General features: G+C 38.2%; 1 protein-coding gene across 1 annotated transcript in view; it reads left to right on the top strand.

Moving 5' to 3' along the window:
- CA10 (carbonic anhydrase 10) overlaps window positions 1-27,670 on the top strand; it is a 432,920-nt gene that overhangs the window by 64,010 nt on the left and 341,240 nt on the right. Inside the window, exon 2 of the mRNA XM_004591011.3 lies at window positions 6,004-6,078. Within this exon, the coding sequence (XP_004591068.1) occupies window positions 6,004-6,078 (75 nt within the window). The remainder of the gene's footprint in view (window positions 1-6,003; window positions 6,079-27,670) is intronic.

Here is a 27,670-nt window from a genome sequence, read left to right as displayed (position 1 = left end):
TTATTGGACACCTATTACAGAGTAAATTCTGTACCAGTAATAGAATTTCAAAATAAGCTACATTGCCTGAGTTCAGGAAAGTGTCACTTCAGTGTGACAGAGCCACAGGCAAATAGTGTGGGGTAGTGTCTAAGTGCTGAAAGGTAGGAATATGCCTAACAGTGAGACTGCACAGGGTGGGAATGTCAAACACTCGAGGAAGGGTATTATCCTTGTCGGTCCAATGGATGCCACGCAGCATAGCAGTCATTTACATTTCCATTGCTGCTCTGTACTCTTAACATTGTTGCTTCCTGCATAGGGGATAGAATTGGCCGTTAAAAGCAAATAATCATGTTGAGGTTATGGTGCATCCAGTGTTGGAAGTGTTTTCTGTCTTGCAACATCTGGTATTCTTCCAGCCAAGTAAACTGTGCCTCCTTTCTTGAGTTTCCTCTCCAGGCAAAGAACAACAGTTGATTAGAGGAATAACTGCTCAGGGCTCCTACTTCCCTATTAAAACCAAATAATCACAGCAGCCTATGTGCGCTCTGACAGTAACTGTGTTGTGCTTAGCTCCACTTCCCCTGGGCGCATCAAGCACAGGTGTATCTGTGCTGACCCAGGGCTTAGAATCTCATTTCTTTGCAAGGTACATGATTATAGTTTAATGTGTTTTGACAGGTAGGAGAATTGTATTAGACACTCAGCTTTCCCTCCCTGGATCCTTTTTCTGAGAGTTCCTTTGTTTGTACTTGCACTGTTTCCTTCCATGCTTCACCCACATGCTCTCAGGTGCTGCTCTTGAGTCCTGAGTATTGTCTTACAGTTGTGTTTTCCCTGAGCCTGAACTGGTTAAGTTATACCCACAACTAATGCCAGCTAAAACTACATATAGATACAGAAGAGAATTGTAAAAGGTAATCCCGAAAAACACTTTTTCTGAACTTGTCATTCCTACGACAAAAGAGGGTCTCATGGGCTGGTATTGTGACTCAGTGGGTTAAGACACTGCCCACAATGCTGGCATTCCATGAGCACCAGTTGGAGTCCAGGTTGTTCCAGTTTTGACCCAGCTTCCTGCTACCACACTTGATAAAGTAGCTGAAAATGGCCCACATTCTTGGACCCTGCCATCCACATGGGAGACCCTGATCAATTTCTAGTTTGCTTGAGCCCAGCCTTGGCTCGTAAGCTGTTTGTGGAATTGGCTAGCTGAGGATAGATCTTTCTCTGTCTCTACCTCTCTGTGTAACTTTGCCTTTCAAATAATACACTTTTTTTTTTTAAGCTGGAAGGAGTGGTTGAGGAAATAATCAGACTCTATGAGTGGGTGGCAAAACCCTGTTTGCAATTGTGGTGATTCCTTGTAAGACCTTCCAGTTTTATTTCAGCACAGTGGGAATGGGGTATAAAGATGGACATAGTACATTTGGGGTGATCTTATGATAGATTTCAGAAACATTGAAAAATATTTACACTACATGTAGTTTCTGAAGTACTTATTGATCTGAAACCGTATATGGTACTTAAAACCATGTATTTCGAAATTCTTCAGATTTTTAAAAATTTGTTTTTAACTATTCAAAATACCAGAACTAGATGACTAAAAATTCTGTTAAGGGCAGAGTTAGGAAAACGTTTCTTGCAGGCCAAATTCAGCCTGTTGTGTCTATAATTTTTTTTTCTTCTACAAAGTCACATGGGTTCATTCATATCTTGTGGACTTACATAGCTACTTTCACACTACAATGGCAGAGTTCAACAGTGGGACATATGTTCTTCAAAGCATAAAATATTTACTATAGAGCCCTTTGCAGAAAAAAATTGCTGACTCTTGTTCTAAGATTCCATACTTTTATGTGTAAAGACATTTTTCTGCTTTAATTTCCTCATCTTCACCAAAGGCAATTGGACGAATACTTTGTGTTTTCCGAAATCTTTTGATCTTATAAGACTAGGTCGATGGGTGCACTGGACAGAACACACACCTCTGAGATTGTGAGTTTTCTTTTGAAACTTCGATTCTGAAAATGCCACAATGAAAAAAGAGTTAAGTTGAAATGTTTCCTCTCTCGCTGTGTTTATCACTGTATCATGCAGCAATGACAGCTCTTATTGTCAACACTTTATTGTTGTTGTTAGATACCTGAATTTTCCCAGGGATTGGTTGCACAGTAAGTAAAGAAATTCCAGTTCATGGCAGTTAAGGCCGTACTCTGCTCATCTGTTTGCTCTGAGGAATTCCCATTCAGCCTCCCATTCATTGATAATTAGATGTGAAGAGCAGGAGGCTGGTGAGGCTATGGCAGGAGGCTTACCATCAGAATCCTTATATCTATGGCTGTTCCATCTTCAGTAGCTTCTTTGAATGCTGAAGCAGAACTCAAAGTGGTAGCCTTTTGAATGTGGCATCCTGTCTTCAATTGTCAAACAGAATAAGGTCAGGAAGAGAGTGTCCATGGGCATTCCCAAACATGTTTCTTAAAACACCTTCATTTTCCCCAACTGTCATCTGTATCTATCATGTTTTATAATTGATAGATGTCAAATGGGCTCTATTAGAGCTGACTGTTATCCAGAGGGTGAATTTGTTCCTTTATAGTACATATCAAAGATGACAACAACCTAAGTTGTGCAATTAAAGTAGACTTTACTCAGATGGGCTGATTCTCTTGTGATTTTTCTAAAATCTTACAGAATTCTTCTGAATTGATAGAATAGCTGAAGAAGACATAAATGCAGATGGGGAGAGAGCGAAGTGGTATTCAACTAAATTCTTGTCAGTGGCAACACTCTTAATTTCCCAGAGCCAAGTTTTGCTTTCCATTAAAGGAATTTCTACTTAATTTTTTTAGAGGACTGGTAACAGTTTCTCATAAGTGTGTGCATATAGAAGGCGTAGGAATGGAGAGAGAGAGAATGTGTCTATGAGGTGGAAAACCTGATCATTTTACTGAGAATTTCATTGAATTAGCTGTCCCCTTTGGCTATCTTGATGACGAGTGTCTACCATATTTTTTTCTCACCAGCCTATCCTTTATAGAATAATGACGGTATCTTAACGATATGATCAAGTGGCAAGAAGGCCTAGAGAATACATTCAAATATGCAGTGGGTTGACTCATATAGCAAGCAAGTCTCTACAATTTGGATAAATGAGAACAGATGGATCTTTTATCTGTTTAGAATAAACACTAACGCCTAATTAGTGTTCAATGTCATGTTTTATTTTGTCTCATTTAGTGCACACAAATAAGGCAATCAATGGTCTCTTTTGGTCAGCAACAATCTGCATGGGTGTAACAGTTCCTAACAGCGTATTTTGGAGATGTTGGAGGACACTTGAGATTGTTAGAGTGAATGAGGTTACAATTAGCACCAACCCAATGAGGGTGTAGACATTGTATGTTTTGGTGTATAGTAAACAATTCCAAAGAATAATTTATGATTCCATATGCTAACAGACATTCAAGTTAACAACTTTTATCTGAGCCTCCAGATTTTATTTGGCATATAAACTCAAAGCATCTCTTACAAAGTTATAATATACTCTGTTCTTTACCAGTATAAATACTGTACAAATTATAGATGGTGTTTCTTAACTTTGTTCTCATCTAAATTGTTAACTGTTTTGAACAAAATCACACCAGTGATAGCATTACCACTCATGGATTCTATGATTTCCAAAACAACTTATTTACACTTGTTTTAGCCAAGTATCCAACTTAATTTTATCTTGTAGCATATTTCATCCCAAGTATTTGTGTGTTGAGGCATTGTGGTGTAGTGGGTAAAATCATTGCCAGTGTTGCTGGCTTCCAATAGGGTTTCTGGTTCATACCCTCACCATTCTACTTGTGATATAGCTCCCTGATAATATTCTTGGATAACAAATCCAAGATAGGCCAAGAGTTTGGGCCCTGGCCACTCGCTGTGGAGATCGAGATGAAGCCCCGGGCTTTGGCCTGTTCTATCTCTGGCGCTTGTGGTTTTCTGGGTAGTGAACCAGTAGGTAGAAGAACTCTCTGTCTCCCTCTCTAACTCTTTCAAATAAATAAAATGTTTCAAGTATTTTTGTGTCAGAATATATAGTATTCTATTGAAAATTATACCAACTGGTTTTCCTATATATGACAGTTAAAGAATTACAGTGAGTATACTGGCCTTTCAATTTCAAATTATGTCCGAGTTAGCAATCAATAAATTATTTTAGTATAGAGCCACACATTTAGCACTTTTCAGATCAATCAGTCTGTTTTAGATACTCCACTCTGCCTTTGGACTGGGAAAACAGCCATCAACAATATGTGAAGAAATGGATGTGGCTGCATGCCAGCAAGACTTCACTTATGAACACTGGAATTTCAATTTAATGTAGCTTTAATTTGTCACAAATGTCAGTCTTCATTTTAAAAAAGCAATTTGAAGCTATTGACTTTCAAGCAGTATAAAATCAGGCAGTGGGACATGGCTGACTAATAGGAACAGGTGTGCCAATTTGTGATTTAACGTGTCATGGTCAAGCATTGCACACTGAAATATGTATCATGAATTTATTTTCAGTTTATGCGACAGAACTTCAAAAGTTCATGAAAAATGGAATTAAAAGATAAATTTGCAACAGCATTTTTGAAATACATGTAGTTTATTTTCAAAATATACTTTTAAAAATGCTTGATCCTTTTTACATCTTAATTTCAAAAGAATTTATATTAACATAAACTGAAAAACAGATATTCCATTTTCATGAAAATACTGGAATGTCTTAATATCACAGTCCAGACACTATGCTGAGTTTTTGAAATATGTGTAAATAGTGAAAAATATTTTGAAAAATCAATTAAGAATGAGTGTTCTGAGAGGAATTGTGAAACATATCCAAAAGAATGTGACTTCGCCAAAACCAACTCTGACAATAGAGGATGTATTGTTTAAGTTGTTCAATTATACTCAGCAATACTGTTTAAATCAAATGTGATCAATTTTGAATAAACTCAAACTTGTTTGAATTGGGAAAAAAAAGTCAGCATTGGCTGAGATTTGCAACCAAGTCACTCCTTTTTTCCCTACACATTTTTAATTTTATTGTCTTCAAACAACTTTCTATTGAATGTAGGCTACTAAACAGAAGTTGATATATTGTCTATACTTTGGGCCATACAGGAAGGCCTAAATTCACCTGTAAACTGTTTTCAAGTCAAGAATTATTCTGAGATCCTGTCAGTGTGATCTCACAGCATGAGTACTGCAGCCTTTCTTCTTGCCATATGCAAAGAATGAATTAGGGTGGGTTTTCATCCAACGGTTGCATCAGAGTAGCTAAGTTCCATGCCTAACTCAACCCCTGACTCTAAAAACCTATTAACTCAGACATTTGGAGACAGCAAGTGATGACTGAAATAATTGACCTCTGGTCGCCAACATGGTAGCTTTGGTCCTATCCTGGCCCTGGATATTTTGAGAGTGAACTGGAGGAAAGGATTCATTCTCTTGTGCAAAAAAAAAAAAAAAAAAAAAAAAAATTCTAACAGTTGTTCAAACTTTTACTTCTATTTTCCTGGCACTTAAGGAAAGCTGGCTAATTATACCACTCAATATTATAGCATGGCTATTTTAGGAAATTTTCAACTTCTTCAAATACAAAAGCTCTTCACACAAAGGGAGTCCTTGTAGTTTGTGGATGAGATCTGCTTCCCCTCTCCATATCTCTTAGGATGTAATTGCCTGTGTCTTTGTATGTCTGCATAGGGGCCAGTGAGAAGGGGTCCTTAATATATCAGCGTTTCTTCCAATCAAAATATTTGAGTACTTTTCATGAGGATGTGTGATGTTGAATTTATAAACTGATGCTATATGTGTGTGTATTACGTATTTGAAAAAGAGAGAGGAGAAGTTGTTGGTATTAAATGGCTCTTGATTAGAAAGGAGTTATTTTATGTATATTTGCCCTGCATGGTTGGCCAGTCCATTCAGATAACTTTTGGGCAGTGATCTTAATATTTGTTTTTGTTTTCTCTTTAGCTCAACAGAATTCACCAAAAATCCATGAGGGCTGGTGGGCATACAAAGAAGTGGTCCAGGGAAGCTTTGTTCCAGGTAAATACACATCTGTTCTTATTTTATGCTTAAAGGATTTGAATGAAAGATAATGCTATTTCCAGGATTTTACATTTGTATATGGCTTGAAATGTATTATTAAAAATCATCATACTCCTTTAAGAGATTTTATTAAGTGGCAATTTGACTGGGATTCTTTTTTTTTTTTTTTAATGTTTGAGTCTCTGAACCCAAGCACTTTCCATCCACAGGAAACTGTCAGATAGAGGGAGGAGGTGGATTGAGAGATGAAGCTCTGTCTCCTGCTATTTGGTTATATAAGCTATTCCTCAGCATTAAAGAAATAGGAAACGCTGACCACAGCAGTGATGCTTGCTGGGATGCATGCTGTCACTGATGTGGCTTCAGTAACATCCATGGTTGGGACTGAGATGGGCTAAGAGACAGCTAAAAATAGCAGGAGAATTGTATGCTTGCAGCATGCAGGCAGAAGACAGAGAACCAAAGACAGAGCCAGAAACATACCAGGGTAGGGTGAGAAGTAAGGGCACGTGAGCCATGTCTTCTCCCAGGACTTTTACTCGCATTGTGATCTTCATCATTCTGCTGCTTCAACTTAGCAGTGGGAAGAGGCAAAGGAAAAGTGAGAATGTTAAAAGGAGGGATAATGAGGAAAGAAGGTAAGGTGCTTCAAAGCAATGCTACCGGCTTAGGTTCAACAGAGTGAAAGGAACAAAGCTTTCAAGAGGAGCCAGTGTTGAGTTCTCATTTGGAACAGAATCTGAGGATGTCCATCCAGGTCTCTACAGCTGGGGATGATACCTCCTGGTCTCCCGGCTCTTGAGTGGCTGCAGTGTCATCTTTTCTGTCCTGAAGAGTTCATTCCATTGTCTGTGCTGAGCTTGGCAATTAGCCACCCTGCTCTAAGATAACTTTGCTTACCTGTGTCCTAATAATAGGTATTCCTGGAGTTTTCCAACAAGGATGAGAGCAGGAATGGGGAAGCCAGGGTTCAGGAAAACACCTGTCTGCTAAACAGCCTTTGAAAAGAATATTATTCAATTGTCGCATTTGCTATGGTACATATATTGTTTGGCCTACTAAACACAAACAGTGAACTGAACTAATTCACCTCCAAAATGAACCAGGTTCTAATAACATAATAATTATATTGGCATAAAATGTGTTCATATTAAATGATATGTGGAGTTTGATACAAATGCTTAGGAATATCCTTTCCAACAGATGGAAATATATATAATATAAAATTTTATTTGGGGGAGTTGATTTCTGAAATATCTTGAATATGAGAAACAATGTTTGTGCTTATGTTCTTGGATTATAGAATTAGAAACACAAAGTGATTCCTTTCAAATTAAGCCACTAAATTAGTATCGTCCCTAAAAATAATGTTTACTCTGGTGACTGGGGTCCCCATACATAGCACTGATTGGTCTTTGTAAAATTTTGCTTTTCAACCATACTTTCTTTGATGTTTTCCTCCCTGTTGACACATTGTTTTCTTGATTAGTGTTTAAGGTCAGCTTGAAGATGGTTGTTGCTTTTTTTTTAAGGTTCATTTATTTAGAAAGGCAGAGTTACAGAGAGAAAAGGAAAGACAGAGATCTGCCATTTTCCGGGTCACTACCAAAATGGTCACAATGGTTGGAACTGAGCCAGTCCAAAGCCAGGAGCCTGGAACTTCTTCCTATTCTTCCTCAAGTGTCCTGAGACACAAGGCCTTGGGCCATCCTCTGCTGCTTTCCCAGACCACAAGTAGGGGGTTGGAGCAACTGGGATTCAAACCAGTACCTATATGGGATATTGGTGCTACAAGTAGGGTCTGATGGCCATGCCACTGTGCCAGCCCTGAGGTGGTTGTTGCCACTAAGACAAACCCAAGAAATGCACAGAAGTTTAAAGGTGGGCTGTGAAGTCATACAAACCTGAGTGTGAATCTGGGATTGATAGTTTCCTGTTGGTAGAATTGTTATCAAATTACTCAAGTTCAGCCCATTCAGTGCTTTCCCTGAATTGTGGCAATAAGAATCAAATGAGCAGGCCTGGCATCATGGTGTAGAAGTTAAGATGCCGCTTGAGGTTTCCACATCCCATGTTGCAGTGCCTGAGTACCAGCCTCAACCCTGATCTCTGACTCCAGCTTTTTGGTAATGTGCACTCTGAGAAGCAGCTCTTGTGTCCTTTCCACCCATGGGAGAAATTCACATTGAGTTCTGGGTTCCAGGCTTTGGACTGATCCACACAAATATGTTCTGGGAACTTTGAGAGAGAACCAGAAGATGAAAGATTTCTGTATTTCTTTGTTTTTGTCTTCCAAATCACAAAAAACCAAAATGTTATAAGGAATAAAATAAGTGTCATGAGGTTTTGCTATCATGATGGTGGCAAAGTGATTATCATGCTGTCAGGTGACTGGTGAGCATCAGTATGTATCACTTGTTCTCTGGTTATCATTATTTTATCAATAACACTCAACTGGCTGTCTGAGAAGCAGTCAAACAAAAACTGGAAAGTGCAATAATATGGTAGGGTCTCTGATGATGCCCAAAAAGCAGAGACTGCTTAGAAAATGTTCCTTTATGATTATTATTACTCAAGTATATTTATGATTTGCCACAATTCGCTATGTAGGTCTGGGGGTTCGTCCCTCCCCTTGAAATTGTTCCTTAAGCATGTAAACTTCTGGGTCTCTACACAGTGACCAACTCAGAAATGACTGTATCATCATCTGAACTTAACAGTCCCCAAGCTCTTAGGCTTCCTTGTGAAGAATGGTATATGATGGTTTCTTTTCCTAAAATTTGGGAAACTAACTGGCAAAAACATAAGAGTCCTGAGCATTTGTAAATTAACTCATTTCAACCTAGGCTTTCACCTCTGACAGACTCCAGCAGATCTGCTTTATCTGAGTTGATGGTGTGGGCAAACAGTGGACTCTTTACCTTTTATTATCATTACATGAGCACAGGTTAAGAGTGTTCTTCATTTTGCTACTGAGGTGCATTTTAGGTTATGGATATGTGAAGGAGGGGAGCATTTCATATGACTAGACTATTTTAATAATCTCTATTGTGTCATAGACTCCTCACCACAATTTTTGGAAATCAGTCAGTTGATATAACATCTGTCAAGTGAGGACTTCAAACCTTGCAGTGAATGAAAATGAGAGTACTTCTGAAATCTGTGGAAAAGGTGGAATTAAGAAATGTTTGTTTTGGTGCAAAAATATTTGGAATTCCCACATAGTTCTTTAGCAATGTCCGTTTTCTACTGTGTTTCTGGAGTGCCCTCATGTAGGAACTCTATAGCAATGGCAGGTCATGTATTGTTTTGCTTTCAGAATATCCTGCTTTAGTCAGTTCATCTTCCCATTGTAGAGCACCACATCTAGGTCTAATAGTATGAAACAGGTGATACATGAGTTGTTCAAGGCTAAGTGCCAGACATAAGGGGAGATACATGTTGTGATTCAGTGCTTCAATGTATGAAGGTGGCACTTCTCATAATGTATTATTATGCTTCCTGTTTGAGGACGGTCTTCCTAAGTTGTGCATTCCCTTCTCTGCTTCATGTACTAAAGGATACTTGTGTTGGCTTGCTCTCCCTATGTAACAATAGCTACTTACTTAGCATCTGTAAGTGAAGCACATTCACTGCATCACCATTTGCTAGGGTCGGGTCTTTAGGTTTAGTTTAGCTTGTTTCCTCCATAAGATCTCACAAGGTTGCAAAAGGTATAAGCCTGACTGTATTTTCACCAAAGATCAAACTGATGCAGGTCTTTGGAACGATCCAGCTACTTGCATTTGGTAGACTGAGGCCTTTGATTTCTACAAGTTGCTACTTTTACACAGGCAGTTCCCAACATAACATGTGCTTCTTCACAACTAGCAAGGGAGCATCTCACTGCAAGGGAAGATGCAGCCTCACTTCTAAAGATCAGGTCCAACCAGGTTCATATCCTAGGATTAACTCAAAGTTAACTCCAGAGAAGTGAATTTACATCTATTAAAATCCCTGCTATTTTTTTCTTTTCTTTTGCTTTGAGAAGCAACCTGATCACTCACAGGGCAGGAATCCCATTACACACAGAAATGTGAGCTGTAGAAAAGGGCATGTACATCAGGAAGGTAGGAATTCGGTGACTGTTTTAGAGTTTGGCCAACTACACTGACCTTCATTCCTGTACATACTGCCCCTCATCCCATCATGTAGTAAAATGCAATAAAACATGATCAAATTGATTGTAGAAACCATGTGAAGATGAAATAAGCATTGTTCTTGCCCAACTTTCGAAGTTTTGAAATACTGAATGCCATTCTTTGGATTGAATATTGCTTTGTTTCCCTGCAGATCTCTTCATATAAAAGCTAGTAGTCTACTTCATACTCCCCAGATTTTGCAGCTGATTTTGTCAGCTTTTTAACAAATATATAAGACATAGAAAATAAATGGATTTTGTACATGATTCCAAGGATTAATTTGGGCAACTTGTTGACCCGTGGAGTCATTCTTTTGCAGGTACATTGGAAGGAAGGAAGGAAGTAGCAAGGTGACTGGGAAGAGGCATTTTGTACAGTTTGCACTGACAGTCAGGATTTCTCAAATTATAACCTATGCTAAAACTCCTCTGGGTGTCTCACTGAATGACATCAATTCCTTTGCTACAAAATTGTATGTGAACTCTATTTGTTGGAGAACTTCTTATTGGCTTTTCACGGAGAAAATGCCCCAGGAAATGATGTGTTGGTCAAGGCAATAATCCTCTGTGTAAGACAGTCCTTGCTGTGTGAGTTCTTGTTTTGACTATGGAACTTCCCTGAGCAAGTGTTGAGCTTGAGTGCACTAGTACTTGCCCCCTTTGATTTGAATGTCATGGCTCAGCCTTCTTCCTTCTTTTAATTGTGGAGGCAGCAAGGAGTATTAGAAAGTACCTGGCATGGCTCTTTCAGGAGCCTAACATGGACTTTTCAGCAGGTCATTCATGCCTGAGGATAATGTTTCCTTTTCATACAAAACTAGAGTGTGAAGCTGCATGATTTACAAAGATTTTTTTCTGCTAATGTCCTGAGAGTTTGCTAATAGATTAGATAGTATAAGAAATAGAATATTGATTGCAAGGTAATTTGAAATGTTCAACATCAATATTTGGATGTGAAGTGACACATATATCTCTAGGTTTTTGATCTCTAGGAAGAAGAAAGCTCATGTTTATAATGAATATATTCTTCTCAGTATGGAAGGGTGATGTTATAGTGACTCAGCCTCAATTATAAACGTTTTTCCCAGAAGTTGGAATTAGGGCTTAAAATGTACTCTGAACTGACATGTGCCAGGCATCTAGACACCAGAGTCTATAAGAATAAGCCACAATTCCTGCTCTGAAAGAGCCGCTCTAGAGTTGAGTTTGGAGACAGACATGCAAGTCAGGGTTTGTAATGTAGCCAGATAAAAATATGAAACAAATGTGATTAGACCCACTGAGTCCATTGAGGAGGAAATGGCTAACTCTTCCTGTGGAGTCAGACAAGTCTTCTCAAAGACTTCTCTAGGAATAGGACCGAGAAGATGTACAGGCATCTACCAGGTAGGCGAGATGGAAAAAGCATCACTTCTGTACTTCATCAAACATAATGGAATCCAAAATACTCAATAACAGACTATAAACTTGCTGTGGATCAGTAAGCCCTCCCATGTATCATCTCATCTATGACAATCTCTATAATGGAATCCTATGCCATCATGCACCAACTACAATGCTAATAAGTTCTCTGTCATTATAGATCCTCAGCTTACTCATTTGTAAAATAAGAATATAAAACATTTCTCAAATATTTTTGTAAAAACTATATTAAACTAATCCGTGCCTTAAAGACCATAGAAGGGGCCCGGCGGCGTGGCCTAGCGGCTAAAGTCCTCGCCTTGAAAGCCCCGGGATCCCATATGGGCGCCGGTTCTAATCCCGGCAGCTCCACTTCCCATCCAGCTCCCTGCTTGTGGCCTGGGAAAGCAGGAGAGGACGGCCCAAAGCATTGGGACCCTGCACCCGCGTGGGAGACCCGGAAGGGGTTCCAGGTTCCCGGCTTCGGATCGGTGCGCATCGGCCCGTTGCGGCTCACTTGGGGAGTGAATCATCGGATGGAAGATCTTCCTCTCTGTCTCTCCTCTTTTGTATATATCTGGCTGTAGTAAAAATGAATAGATCTTTAAAAAAAAAATAAAGACCATAGAAGGACACAAAAGTTAACAATTTTGATACGGTTAATTAGCATTAAGTTATTTAGGATTGCAAGGAAGAGGTGTATTCAGTATATCCCTACTCTGAGTTCCTAACAATTTTTATTCTTTAAAAGATATTTATGTAAAAAGTGGAGTGGCAGATTTTTTAACTAATCATTCCTCACCAAATACATGCAACAGCCAGGGATGAGCCAAATGGAAGCCAGGGTCCAGAAAACTCATACAGGTTCCCTTCAGGGGTCATCCTGCTTGGGCCATTGTCTGCGTCCCATAGCTGCATTACCAGAAAAACAATGGCAAGTGCCAGAACTTGAACTAGACACCCTGATATAGGATGTGTGTGTTCGAAACAGTAGCTAAGTTACTGCATCCCAACACTCGATACTAAGATTAACTGAGTACATTATGCTTTAGGAAGTAACTTGCAAGTTTGTATCAGCATTCACAGAGAGTGTTTGGGTCATTTGAGTCATCAAACATCGAATAGTTTCATTGGATGAGCTTTTGTATCAGTCATCCTCAGAAGTACATGAATTCCCTAGTGTCCATGCTAACCTCTGGAAAACAAATGTAATAGCCAGTCAACCACTTGGACAGCACATCTTGAGCATCCAGACCTGCCCAGTCAATTTGTTTCAACAAAAGCACAGAGTGATCTATGCTAATTGTGAGCCTGTGCATTACCTTTAGAAAATTTAGTAATAATGGAAGACATTGAAAATCCATCCTGCTTTTTATTACTCCTGTGTAAATCAAGTTCTTGAAATGTCAGTGATAACATACTCCTTCCAAAATTCTTTGGTTGGCTTAGGCTCTAAACAATCACTGTACTTACTATTGATTCATAAAACTGAATGTGTGTTGCTCAATTCAGTATTTTTTTCTAAGTTTTAGAGGTTAACTTGGAGAATACTAGATAGCTGCTTAGCCTCCTACAGGCAACAACTGAGATATATGTTGGTCCCAAGAGTACAGTCCTCCAGGTTTGGTTTGAAGTTCATAACAGTAAGTTCTAACACCCGTATACTTCATATTCTTGAATTTAAGCTATTCATTGACATTAAACAACATTAACAATATTAACTTACAATATGATTGTAAGCACAGTGAAACAAAACTTGAGTTATTTCAATTATGTCATTCTGTATGTCTATTTGGAATTCTATTTGTACTTTAAAACTTTAAGGCAAAATACAAACTGAAAAAGTGAATATATTTGATTAACTTAAGCTTTTGCACATGCATGGACAGATTTCTTAAATTTGAATAATAATTTTAACAGTTACATTCATTTTTAAATTATTGCTTGTCCTAAAACTAAAGAAAGATGAAGGGAAAATATTATGCTGGGATTACTGTGATTATTACAAGAAATAATAGCATTTTCAAGAGCAAGGTGTATTACAAAATTAACCGCTCTTAAGTTTAAATACTTTAGGTATGTCTTAGGCTCAGGGAATTTCCACTCAAAGGAGGTCATTCCAAAAGAAGCTCACAGCTGCCTTTTGGCCATGAGCCATAAGCCAAAGGGTTAATGCCCATGGTATTGGCATCATCATAGTTAAAATTCTACCTATTTTTCTTCCTGTCAAAGTCTGTACAAAAGATGAATCCCAATTGTCTTCGCTGGCCAGTATATAGCTTTCCTGGAAAGCAGGTTGGTATTTCCAGAGTAAATAGTGTTCACTGAGTGGTTGTGTGATGATGGGACTGTTTACCGAATACACAGAAGGATGCTTTCACCTCAGGTTATGCTTTTGTGTCAGGTGCATGATAATCAAAGACAACATGACTTATAACCCTCAGCCAGGAATCCTGCTTTTTTTAACCTGAGGAAACATGACAGGGAGGCACCTGTGGATTCTTACAAGATGTAACATTCTATAACATCCTCAAAAAGAAAAACTATATAGCAGAAGATTTCGTATAGCAGGGGATGCTCTTACTTTGAAAATTTGACAGCAACTAGCAGACCAGTTTTCTCCCCATCTCAACCTGAATTTCAGGGTCACAATTTAAAAATGAGGACAAGGGATAAGGAATCTGTTTCCTCCCCATAAACCTACTCCATGCTTCCTGGCAGATTTTGTGATGACTGTGATAATTTTTTTGCAATCTAATTTCCTGCTGTCCTGTAGCCTGCCTTCTCTCTTCACTTAATGTACTTGGATCGCTGGTTCCTGACAAGTGCCAAACCTTTGATTCTTTTCAGACCTGACTCCAGTCACCCATGACTCACCTTCCAAATACTTCTGTTTGAGTAGATAATGTATTTGTAGAAGTTCAGTTTTTAGATCTAAGCAACCTCATGTGCCTGTTCATCATGTTGCCTCGTAAAACTCGTTCCAAAGGTTCACTTTTCATGCTCAGCCCTTCTTGCATCCTCTGGCCCTTGATCTATGTGAACAATGACAAATTCCCCAGTAGCAGTTCCAGTTTTTTTTCCCAGTTACAAACTCATGTTCCAAGTGTCTAGGTGGATCTGCGTCCCTATCTGAGCACCTGAACTTGAAAGGGTGCAGTTAATACCAATTAACTCTATTACAGTTTATTTGATGCTATTTGATCTCACTCCTAGAGATATGGCTGAATTTTCCCCTCAGAATGAGCCTTCTAACCATGTTTCACTGCAAGGTGTTACATACCTGGCTATCTACTTTTCCTGTATTTGATGTCCCAAAGAAAATACGCCCTTTTCAGGGCCAGGTGCAGTGCCTCGGCTAAATCTTTGCAGGTGCCAGGATCTCATATAGGTGCCAGTTTGTATCCCTGTTGCTCCACATCTCTTACAGTTTCTTGCTGTTAGCCTGGGAAAGCAGTAGAGGATGACCCAAAGCCTAAGGACCCTGCACCCACATGGGAGACCCAGAAGCTCCCAGATCCTGGCTTTGGATCAGCTCATCACTGTCCGTTGCATTCACTTGGAGAGTGAACTAGTGGACAGAAAATCTTTCTCTCTCCTTCTCTGTAGATCTGCCTTTCCAATAAAAATAAATATTTTCTTAAAAGGAAAATGAGACCTTTTCTGCAGTTTTATTTCTGGGAGAAAATTTGCCTTAACTTATCAACATGCAACTGTAGTCATAATACATTATTAAACTTCTGTAATATGCCACACTAAAATGTGTTAGTATCTCAATCTATTTCTACTCTTGTTTTTAATAATGTCTTGTGTTACAACAGCTTCTTTTTCTTAAAGACAAGCTTCTCAGACAAGTTTAGCATTCTTTTCTATTGTAGACTGATGACTTTCTAAGATCTCTGCTTAGGTACCACACTGCCTTTTAGATTATTTTATGTCTTGTGTTATTTCAGTAATTCTCATATGTTGTGGTATCCCCTTGATTTCACATTATGATTTTAATTTCATTTTTATGTTTGGCCTTTTTTACACTAGAGCAATGTGAGTGATCGCTTTTTCAGGGTCTTTTGTTATGCAATAAAGGATCTTTCTTTTGTCCTCACACTTGAATAACATTTTGGTTTGTAATAGAATTCTACTTTCAAAATTATCTTCCTTCAGATTCTTCTAGACATTCTACTGTTAGCTTGCAAGGAATCAGGTGAGAAGTCTGTTTTTCTAAATAAATGTTGCTCACCAGCCCAGGCACTTTCCAGCCTTTGGGATTTTAACTTTCAAGTTTATCTCAGTGACACTTGTAACTTCAGTGTGTGTGTGTGATTGCATATGCTTAGAAAGCTAAAATTCAAGATTCAAAAGGTCAGAATATTTTTTCCCTGCTTCTTTCACTGATCTATAGATGCTGAGAACAAAACTCAGCAAAGTTTAAGAGCTCACTCAGTCTTCTTAACATTGTATTTCAGAAGAGTTTAAAATTTCAAAAAAAAAAATTGGAACAGTCATACAAAAAGTTTCCATACAGATCGCCCCTCAGTCCGTTTTATTGACAAAATGAACAATATTCAAGTCATTTCTTGGGGAAGTGGATGCCGGTTGGTTTGTCTTCTCTCATCTGTTCCTTCTGTTCTCTCATTCTGGGTAGGCTTTAGTACGTGGATCTACTATCTTAGCCTTTCTGTATCTTTCCCTTGCTCTCATAATTCCCAGATTTTCATGCTAAGTCCAGGAGAGAGTCTCCTTAGTAAATTTTCATATTTCTTCTTTGCCTTTTAGCAATGTTCGTTCCTCTGTATAGGGTTTCTATTAACTTTCTAAATCCAACAATTATATCCTATCCCCTAAAAACTAATTTCATTTTTATATTTATTCTTACTAGAATTTTCTTGTTTCATAAGCATATTTTCATGAATTTCTTCAAGGATACTAATTATATTTTCTTCCCATGTTACTACTCTTGGTTAATCTTGGTTGCTTTTTGTTTTATTGTTTTCTTACACTCCTGATTTTTCCTTGAATGTCTGCTTATGCTTGGATATTCTTGTTAGAAACTAAGGACTCAGCTGCTTGGCATTCAGAACTGCTGTAGTTTCCTATATGTTAAGCATGATAGACCTGCATCAAGAATAAAAGGGTTGAAAATTGAGACTACTGATGAGCCACCTGCCCTTCAAAATATAGGATATGGAGTTAAAGAGACAAGCTGGTGAACTGCAGGCTTCTAAGTAGGAGCATTAATTTAAGGAGTAGGATGTGTGGTTGTATTTCATTCCTCTGCAGAATTGCCTTTCTTATTTTCACCTTACAATAGGTATATCTCTGAACACTTCTTGGTTTGACCTGCCACTCCCTGGTCCCAGGCACACACTAAGCAACTCCAGGTCTTCACACACAGTTTATTTTTATCTTACTAGTAGAGATTTCAGTGACTGTAGAGAGAGAGAGAGTACACCAAATCCAACCTTAGGATTAATGTGCAAAGGAGGGGAAGCAGAAGCATCCAGTGCCTCTGTGGGCTTTGTTCTCCTCATTGTCCGTTGGTTACCCTGTCCCTGCTCCCTGTAATCCTGATTAGGGATTTCTTTAAGGAGCCTGTGAAGATAAGAATGTTTGTGACTACAACACAGAGCTTATTCTGTTCTTGATGCTTATTCTGTAAAATTTGGTCCTATCTGCTTGACAACTTATGAATCCTCAAAATTCCTTATCCTACAAATAGCAGTTGTTCATTTGTGTCAGAGTGGTTATATCTTTCTTCCATGTTATCTGTGTTTATATTTGGAAAATAAGGGCAAGAGATGGGGTAAATACGTATCCCCTACAGGATAATACATCAAAATGTGAATAAATACTCTTTTTCCACCAAAATAGCTTTTTCCTTCCAGCATCCCCTTGCTTTCTAAGGCTGGATAGGCCAGTCGACAGCCCCTTCCCCCCCATTTCTATCCCCTCCCTTCCTAATCTCCCCGTTTCCATGTTCTCATCATCAAGAAGTGATAAGTGCCTAAGTTGATGGGTAACCCATAGAAATCCTGAGTTGATTGTTACAGAATGCATGGAAGCACACCACATTCCATAAAGCTGTGCATTTACTATGTAAGCTAAAAAATTAAAAGTACACCTTTGCAAGGGTAGTACATCCTTTGAAAGACAATAAACTTGGGTGAAGTGAGTCCTAAGACCAAGTACCATTTAGCCAATAGAGCAGCAAGAGAAGAAAGTTGTGGAAAGATGGAACACAGATATTGAAGGTCTTTGAGTAGAAAAGAACTTGGCATGTTCGAGAATGGTAGACAAACCCAAGGAAGGAATTTAAAAGGGTGATGAAAGGAGAAATTGGGGAAAATGGTTTGTGGGCCATGTAAAGATATTTATTTATTTAGATGTGATCCATTAAAGAATATTAGCCAGTGGATTGGCTCTCATGGCACACAATCAATTTAGTCATTGTGGGGGGAACAGATTGGAAAACAGGCAAGAGTGACTTTGGGAAAACAGTTAGAAGGATATTGTAGAAGTAGTAAGAAGGAAATACCAAGAGGTTAGACCAAGAGGGGTAGGAAAGAAGATGGATATAAATGGATTGAGTTTGGAAATATTTTAGAGGTAGCATCTTCATTGGATGTATCAATGAAGTGTATGGGAAGAAATGGAATGAAGAATGAATTTTAAGTTTGGCATTTCAACAAGTTGAGGGTGCCATTGTCTGAAGCAGTGAACTGAGGATGATACAAGTTTAGGATACAAATATTCAAATATTTTCTTTTACTCATGTTAACTTTGACACACATGAAACATTCGCATGTAGCATCATGTTTGTGAGAAATCTACAGGTTTCTACACATTAGCTTCTAAACGACATGTACTTGATACTTAAAGGCACTGAGTGAATGACATTGCCCAATGGAAAATAGAGTTTACAAGCAGAGAATGGGGAATGAAGGAGTACCAACATTTTGGAAGGTAAACCCTGTTGGAGAAAGGTCCACCAACAAGGACAAATCACATTAGAAAAGGACTACATCCATGCAAGGATTAGCATTCACATAACACTTTCTTTGCACCAGATAGAGTCCCAGTGTTATGATAGTGTTGATTCCTTTATTCTTCTGACTATTCCATGACAGAGTTTGAATGAAAACCCTCATCTTAAAGCTCAAGGCATGTGGAGTTCCTAAGTTGTAACATGTTTAGTAAGTAGGCAGAGACAGACCCAAACCTGGGCAATCTTACCCCGAATTCACACTTTGAAGAACTCTGCTACTATACCTCTCTGACCATTCTGGAAGACCCAGGCATAAACCAGTATAGCAGGTTGGATTGGAAGCATAGCTGCTCTTGGCTGACCTTCAAGACTGATTCTTACTTTTACCATTTAGATCCCAGAATCATAGCTTTTAACTACAAAATAATTTGTTTTTTAAATGTTCATTTTATTTCCATTGGAAAGATTTTATTTGATATACCGAGAGAAGGAGAGACAGAAAACTCTTCCATCTGCTGGTTTACTCCACAAGTGGCCACAACAGCCAGAGTTGAGCTGATCTGAAGCTAGGAGTCTGTGGTACCTGGCTTTGCTTTCCCAGGCCACAAGCAAGGAGTTGAATGAGAAGTGGAGCAACTAGGACATGAACTGTCATCTATGTAAGATTCCGGTGCTTGAAATGGGAGGATTAGCCAATCAAACTATTGCACCAGGCCTCAAAATAATTAAGTCTAGCATCTCATTATATTGCTTCCACTACCACCATAATTTAACTTTTGCAATAAGGTGGCACATCCTTAACTGTTTTTTTTTTTTTTTTAGCTTTCTTCAAGCTATCATTTTTATCCATTGCAGCCAGATTAATCAAAGCATAGGAGCATGCTGTACATCCTCAATCAAAATCTTCCAGTGGCCTCACAATTCTTTCAGGATATTTCTTTACTTCTCTCCTGGTATCTTAAGCCATCTCTAATTTGGCCTTGACTTCCAAGCTCATCAGTCACAATTTCCCAGCATGGAGCTACTGCTGTCAACCTGGGCTAATTAACTATGCCCTGGATATAGCTCTGGCATGCTCAGCTCAGCAGCTTTTGCTGTGCTTCTCAGCACATTTACTTTCTCTTCTTACTCTACCCCACCCTAAGCATTTCCACTTCTGCCTGCTGGAACCTGTTCCATTCTACTCAACCCAAGCATTAGAGTTTCCTATTGCACAATGCCTTGATTCTTTCAGCTGGGAATGAGTGGATTCTCATGTGTGTGTGGGGGGGGGGCACGTGCACACACGCTCACATTTGCTTTGTAGTAGCCATTGTTACAGGAATCTGCGTGTACAGACTTCAAGTCCTGGAGGGTAAATCCTTTGTGTCTTTGTCCCCCCCAAGTCTCCCAAGTGCCTATTCTATGCCTGCCTAACAGTCAGCACTTACAGTATTTATGCACTCCACAACCAGATGCAGCGTTCCCTCTCAGCTCTCTCTGATTAGTTCTGCAGAATAACACCCCTTTTGTCTTGCTTTGCAGTACAGTTGTTGTGCTTCCCAAATGCATTCACATTGTGGAGTGATTTATTGCATCTGTTATCTGAACATACACTAATACCAGGGGTGCTAACTGCACAGTTAAGCCTTTTACAGAAAGCATGAACACAGAACAACATACTCTTGTTCCAGTTTCATTCTCAGTTATCTTTTAGATGCCTCAGGAGAAGAAATACCCTACCCTTAAAGTTCAGTTTGTTTTGGATCAAGATATTTATAGAAACCACTGTGTTACAGAGGGAGCCAATCCTGTAAGACTCATTAAAATTTTTTTTTCAGTAGAAATTCATGTCTTAATCATTGTGAATAATTTTCTCAAATAAAATTGATTTCTACCATGTTTTCTTATTTCCTATATTTTCTAGAGCTTAATACATTTTTATTTAAAATATAAGCAAAAAAGGAACTTTTTCAGACTCTAAGTTTACAGTGTAGTGATTTTTTTAATCATAAAACATCTTCTCACTGGAGGTGAAAGTTGGAGAAGTTATTCTGCAACAATTATGAACTGGATGATTTCAGTTTTTGACCAGAGATATAAACACCATGTATTAACTTTTAACTTTTTAGTTTTAGCAATAAAATCAATTTATTAAATATAAAGTTTTATTTTCTCTCATGACTATATTAGAGAAACCTGTATAGTAAATAGCAAACTACAAAAAGGTATATCTATGGATGATAGGATTTTTAAATATTTTTTGTGCTCTAATTAAAAAACTAACATGCATTATTTTCATATGAAATTTTTATTAGAATATACATTTTAAAATTATGAAAAAGGAAAGCACTGGGGTTAGCTCTCGTGGCACAGCAAGTGAAGCTGCTGACTGTGGCACTGTCATCCTATAGGGGTGCCAGTTTGAACACAATTATTCCACTTCTGATCCAACTTCTTGCTAATGGGTCTGGGAAAGCGAAGAAAGGTGGTCCAACTCCTTGGGCTGTTGCACCTGAGTGGAAGGCCCAAATGAATCTCCTGGCCTCAACCTGGCCCAACTCTAACCTATGTGGCCTTTTGTGAAGTATGCTGCAGATGGAAGATCTCATATTCATTCTTTCTCTCTCTCCTCTCTCTTTTTTCATTCCTTCCCTTCCTGGAGCTCGACCTTCAAATATTTTTAAAAGAAAAAAATGAAAGAAACAGGACCCATTGTTGGGACGTTGTCCAGAGCCTACGTAAACTCTAGGACTTGTGAGGTTCTCAGTCTTTTAAAATCAATTGTATTAAGGTATAATTTACTTTATGTGAAATCTTACAATCCCTTAATCAAAGTTGTGTTATGCTGAGCTTCGTTAATCACTGCTCCCTAACCTTCCCCCCATTAACCTGCTTTGGTCAAATGCAATAGCATAGAGTTGTTCATGATATCCTTTTATTCTGTTTTTTTTTCTGTCTATAGAATCTTAGTGATGACTTCCTTCTCTCCATACTAGTGATTATTTATGCCTTTTCTCCTTTTTGAGTAGTGACTCAGTGCTAACCAGTTTTACTCATTTCTCAGAGAATGAGCTCTTGGCTGTGGGTGGCTGGCATAATGGTTGACAACTACAATGCTTACATCCCATTTTTAGATGTCAGAATTTGAGTGTTGGCAAATGATCTGCCCTCCAGCTTTCTGCTAGTGTGAGTCCTGGAAGGCAACACAAGATGACCCAAGACCCTAACACTCCTGTATGAGACTAGATTGAGTTCCAGGTTGCTGACTGCTTCCTGGCAGAGTGCTGGCCATTAGAGGCATTTGGGGAGGAAATCAGTGGAAAGGAGAAATCTTTGTGTCTCTGCCTTTCAAACATGTACACCTGATTAAGTATAAAAATCAAGAACAAGTCTTTGGTACCATTGATTTTTCTCTTTCAATTTTTCTTTGAATCTTTTTTCAAAATTCTTTATGTGAACAAAGTGTGTGTGTGTGTCAGTCGTGTGAGAGAGAGATTTTTTATCTGTTAGTTCTCTTCCCACATGTTGGCAACAGCCAGGGGTCAGTTAAGACTGAAACCAGGAGCCAGGAATTCTGTTTGGGTCTCAGTATGTGAACAGGGATGGAAGTAGTCAAGTCATTCCCTGCTGCCTCTCAGGGTGTGGATTAACTGGACCACAGTGGGTAGAGAAGCCAGGACTCTGATCCAGACTATGCGTATCTAATCCACACGGGAAGTGGGCATCTCAAGTAGCATCTTCACCATTACACCAAAAGGCCTTTCCCACAACGTTTGATATGTCTTGTCTTTGTACTCCATTTTCTCTCCTCTAGTCCTCACCATCCTGTGGAATCTAGAAATCTTCTTGATTTTATTATTTTATATTTAAATAATAGATTGTTACTAGCTCAAAATTATTCAGAATGGTTCTTTTTCAGTATACACATTAATGCTACAGGTTTTTCATTAGGTACTTGTTTGAGCAGTTTGCTACTTTTTATTATGTGATTTAATTTTTATTCAGTTCAAACTCCATCCTGATATCTCTGTAATTTTGATAATTATTTATTTGAAAGTCAGAAAGGCAGAAAAACAGATGGAGGTAGGAAAAGATGAAGAGAGGGAGACCAAGAGAAAGAGATTCATTGAGGTTTCCATTTAGTTGGTTTACTTCCAAAATGCCTTCAACAGTTGCACCTGGACAGACCAAAGCCAAGATTCTAGAACTCTTTTTTAAAAAATTTTTTGTTAACTTATTGTTTGGCAGGCAGAATTACAAATAAAGAAGAAAAGGGAGAAAATTCTGTCTCATGGTTCTCTCCCTAAATGGCCAAAGTTAGGAGCCAGGAACTCCTTCCAAGTCTCCCCCAGTGGTGGCAGGAGCTCAAGTACTTTGGCACGCCTCTGCTGCTTTTCCAGGTACATCATCAGGCAAGCGGAGCAGCCCAGACATGATCCAGCAGCTCAACTGGCTGTGTCACAGCACAGGCTCCTAAAAGCACAGGCTGCTGTTTCCCACATGGGTGGCACAAACACAAGCACTTGGGCTAACACCTGCTGTCTTCCTAGGTGCATTATCAGTAAAGCATGGAAAGCAATGTAGGATGGCTTAACTCACTCCGCCAAAATAACTACCCCTTTCTGTGATTCTTTCCTTTGACTCATGAGTTGCTTTAAAATATGCTGATGACATTACAAATATTTTGAGAATTGCCCATATAATCCAGTTATTGGTTTCTAGTTGATCTGTTATAATTGGACATATTGCTTTTAAAATTTTGGAATGTATTCATTTTTTATCTGTTTGGTCTACTTGGAAAGCATGCATATGCACTGGAATAGACTACTGCTTGTTGGCAGAAATTGTTTATCTGGTTAACATAGATGACATTTATAATCTGTGTATTAACTAATTGTATTATTGGTATATCATTCATTGAAAGCAAAATGTGAGTCTCCCCTTATAAATGTAGATTTGGGTATCTATTTACTTTATTGGTTTGTTTTCTTGTATTTTGGAACTTTAATATTAGTAAATGATGCCTAACAAAAACATACTTACATTTCTCTCTTTGACAGTTTATTCATATATACTTAAATATTTCTATTCAAAAAATAAAAGGGGTGGGGAGATGTCTTTCATCTGCTAGCTTATTCCCCAAATGCACAAAACAGCCAGAGTTGGGACAAGCCAAAGTCAAGACCCTGGAGCTCAGTCTGCGACACATATGGGTGGCAGGAATCCAGCCATATACAAACCATCACCTGCTGCCTCCTGCGCTGTACAGGAGCAGGAAACTAGATCAGAAGCAGAGCCAGGACTCGTATGCAGATACTCCACTATGGGATGCAGTTGTCCCAAGTGGCAATTGAACAACTATGCCAAATGTCCATATTTCAGAAATTCTATTCTATGTTTTTTTTCACTTTTAATTTCTTGAACAGATATTGATTTAAAGTGAGAAAATGCATTTCCATATTTATCCACCTGTTTGGTTTTCAGGTTCTTGTTTTGTCCTAAGTGCAGATCCCTAGCAGCTGACCATTTCCACGTGCTAGAAGAGACTTTGGTTTCTCTTAGTATCGATTTCTTGGCAGTGCTTATTTTCTTGCTGTTTTCCTGATAAGTACTTTACTTAACCTTTATTTATAAATGATATTTTCAGTGGATAACAAAATCCAGACTGGAATATTGGTCTGTTTTGCTTTCATGATTTAATAATGTTGTACTGCTGTTTGGTTTGCACAGTAAAAACAAGTTCACATTTTCTTATCTGTATTTTGCTTTACAACAAATACATTTGTCATCTGGCCTCTTCCAATATATTTTGTTGCCTCTGGTTTTTATCTAATGCTTTTGTGTTCAGCTGCTCTATGATATATTAAACTTCTTGATGTGTAGATCGTCATACAATCAGGGAAGATTCTGTTCATTCTCTTCATAGTTTTTGTCACACCCTCACTTCTACCTCCATTCTTTTTGACATTCTAATTACATGTATCTTAGATTGCTTCATATCTCTTCATAATTCATTGAATTTCTGCACAATTTTTTATTCCTTTTCTTACAATTTTGTAGTCTCTGTTGCTGTTTCCTGCAGTGGATGGATCTTGTCTTCTGTAATCTCTGATCTGCTTTTAATTTTGTGATGTATAGTTTTCATTCTGCATATTTGTTTTTTTCCTGCCCAGATGATTACATTACATATTCTTAAAAACTTCTACTTTTGTGGGTAAACTCCAAAAACCTACAACCTACCAAGGTGGAATCTTGAGAAATTTGTAGCTATGTATGCAATATGCATGCAGACGGTACTTGATAATGATTATGGAAAATGGAATTAAAAGAGTTTATTTTGATGCAAAGTAATTTTAAATACATGTATATACAAAATAGGTGAAATCAGCATGTAAAAAAGATATCTGAATTCCCTTATTTATGGCAGCTCAATTCACAATAGTTAGGATACGAACTCAATCTACCATCAATGATGACTGATAAAGAGAATGTATTTTTACACACACACACCAACCATGATGCGATATTGAACCATCCAAAGAAAGGCCTGAATACCCAAATGCATATGGAACTGGAGATCCTTATGCTAAATGTAGGCAGATCCAGAAATGGGTATCACACATTTCTGTTTGTGAAAGTTAATATATGGAGAAGATAAAGATTGTGTGGATGTTGTATCTGTTGTAGATTTGTAAATACTTCTTCACAAATCATATCAAGTAACAGTACACTCATCTTTTCCATGCTAATATTGTTATCATTAATTCCTAACTTAGTGATAGTGATATTCGTTTTCAAGGAAAAATTGAATGTGTATATGTAATCTCAATATCTGAAATGAATGTGGCAAAATGTCAAAAATTGATAAACTTCAAAAGTGAAAAAGTTCACAGAAAATGTATATTAAACAAAAACTATACGTGGACTTCAATTTAGCACCAAAATAAACTTTGGTTTTCTTTACAGCCCTCTAATATTTGCCAAGCATATCATCTCTGCAGTGTTATCTACCCTCTCCTTCCACTTGTTTGTTTAGACAGCGCTGCTTTCAACAACTACTTCTAATGTAGGCATTCTTAATCTACTCTTAGTAAAATCAACCAATTTCCTCCTCTTCCTTTTTATTTATCTTCCTCCTGAATAACAGGATATATTGAATCAAATAAATGCCTACCGTTCTGAGGTTTCCCTTAAGTCTTTTTTTATGTGGGTTAAAATACTTTGACTTCTGATGTGGCCCATGGCTTTCAGATAGGCTTACCATCCTATGTGTTATTCTTTGTCCAAACTCTAATGTGTTACTTTTACATCTAACATATCTTTATCAGAATTAATACTCTAATTTAAAATTAGAATGAGTCAGTTATTTCCCATGACAAGAAAACTAGACTTCTATGTATGTAGTTAAGGTAGTAATTAAGTATTTTTTAAATGTGGAGAAATTTAATTTCTAGGTGTACCTATAGCACAGATAACATTTGTTTCCCATCATGTTATTTGGGTTGCCCAGATGATATCAGAAAACCCATTGGTTCACCCATCTATCTAGGCTTTGAGTGGAAAACCTATGCTGGTTTTGGATCACTTTTTTTTTTTTAAATCAACATGGCTTTCAGTCTCTGAATTAAAGCCGGACCCTGCTGTTCCAGAGAATCATTTCTCCTCTGAAATGTCTTATCGCTGCCAGAAGACAAAAGGTGTTCTGTAGAACCAGAGTATTTTTAAATCCCCGTCAGCCGTGAGATGTACTCAATGTAAAAATAGAGAAGTTAGTCATCCTGGAGCTCAGTGCTGTGAAATGAATACTTGTTGACAGAAAAAGTGGTCTAGTATGCCTAATATCTGAGAGGCTTCTTGGAAGCCTCTCATTTCAGGAATTAGGAAATGAAGATGTATCTGGAGTGTTTAGAAAAAAATTGTAAAGAAGGCCACATACTCTTCTCATGGGAATAGAGAAATAGGGAAAAAAATCATAAAATACATGACACAGAAAACGTAGAAATCACTTAATACTTTGATTTTATATATATATATAAAGCCTGATCAAGAGAAAGTGATTCGTCTGAAATCACATAGTTGGTTTCTGATAGAACAGATCTTCTGCCTTCAGACCCAACATTTTTACACTGCTTGGAATGCATCTGAACAGAGACCATCTCTTTAACATTCATCCTAAACACAGGTTGGAAAAATAGTTGGGTTTACTTGTAATCACATGATTATGATTAAAGCAAAAAAAAAAAAAAAAAGGCACCAAGAAAGTATTGTGAGAAATGTTTCAAAGTGCAGAGAGGAAGTCCAGAGACACACCGTTAATCATCCTGTCCAAGGATCAACAAACTGGCCTGCTTCAGGCTTTACAACATAGCAGGATACATCCTCCTCTTTGCTTCTCATCACAACTCAGACAAGTAGACAGGGCAGATGTGGTTTCTTTTCCTGGCAAACGGAGACTTCAAGGCTGCACATAGTTGACCCGCTGAAACAAGGGAACTCAGCTGTAAGTGACTGTTGCTCAAGGTCTTGGCTCATTGTTTTCACCACACAATTATGTCCACACAATAATTCTGACCCCTCCTTTCAGTTCCTGGACACAGTTCCCTGTTCTTGATGAGCAGTACAGTGGTGCCGAGTCTTCACTCACATCTTAGTTCACTCACATGCTACTCATCCTAATACAGAAAAGCAGCGTGGTATCGCAGAATGCCATAGTAATGTCGGGATCAGACCCGTTTCAGCAGTGACATTCCAGAGTGGTGTGATTTGGACAAGCTCCAAGCCTCTGTGCTGTCGTACATGAATTCTGTCATTCAAGTTCTGATGACCGTTTCAGCTGGAATTTACCTGGTTCCTTCTCTCCACTTAGTGAGCCTTCCCTATTCCCACATGCTTTTCATAAACTTCCATTTTGTTGATCACATTCAACTCTCTGGTACATATGCTTTGATTGTAAGTGTTCTAAATTATTTTTAAAATGCTTTGCCATCACGATACTCATTCCCTCCATTCTTTTAGTCTGTGTTTTTGAGTGCTGTCTACATTCC

This window comes from Ochotona princeps, chromosome 17, assembly GCF_030435755.1.
Source record: "Ochotona princeps isolate mOchPri1 chromosome 17, mOchPri1.hap1, whole genome shotgun sequence".
NCBI classification, from domain to species: domain Eukaryota; kingdom Metazoa; phylum Chordata; class Mammalia; order Lagomorpha; family Ochotonidae; genus Ochotona; species Ochotona princeps.
This window is presented reverse-complemented; position numbering and strand designations above follow the sequence as displayed.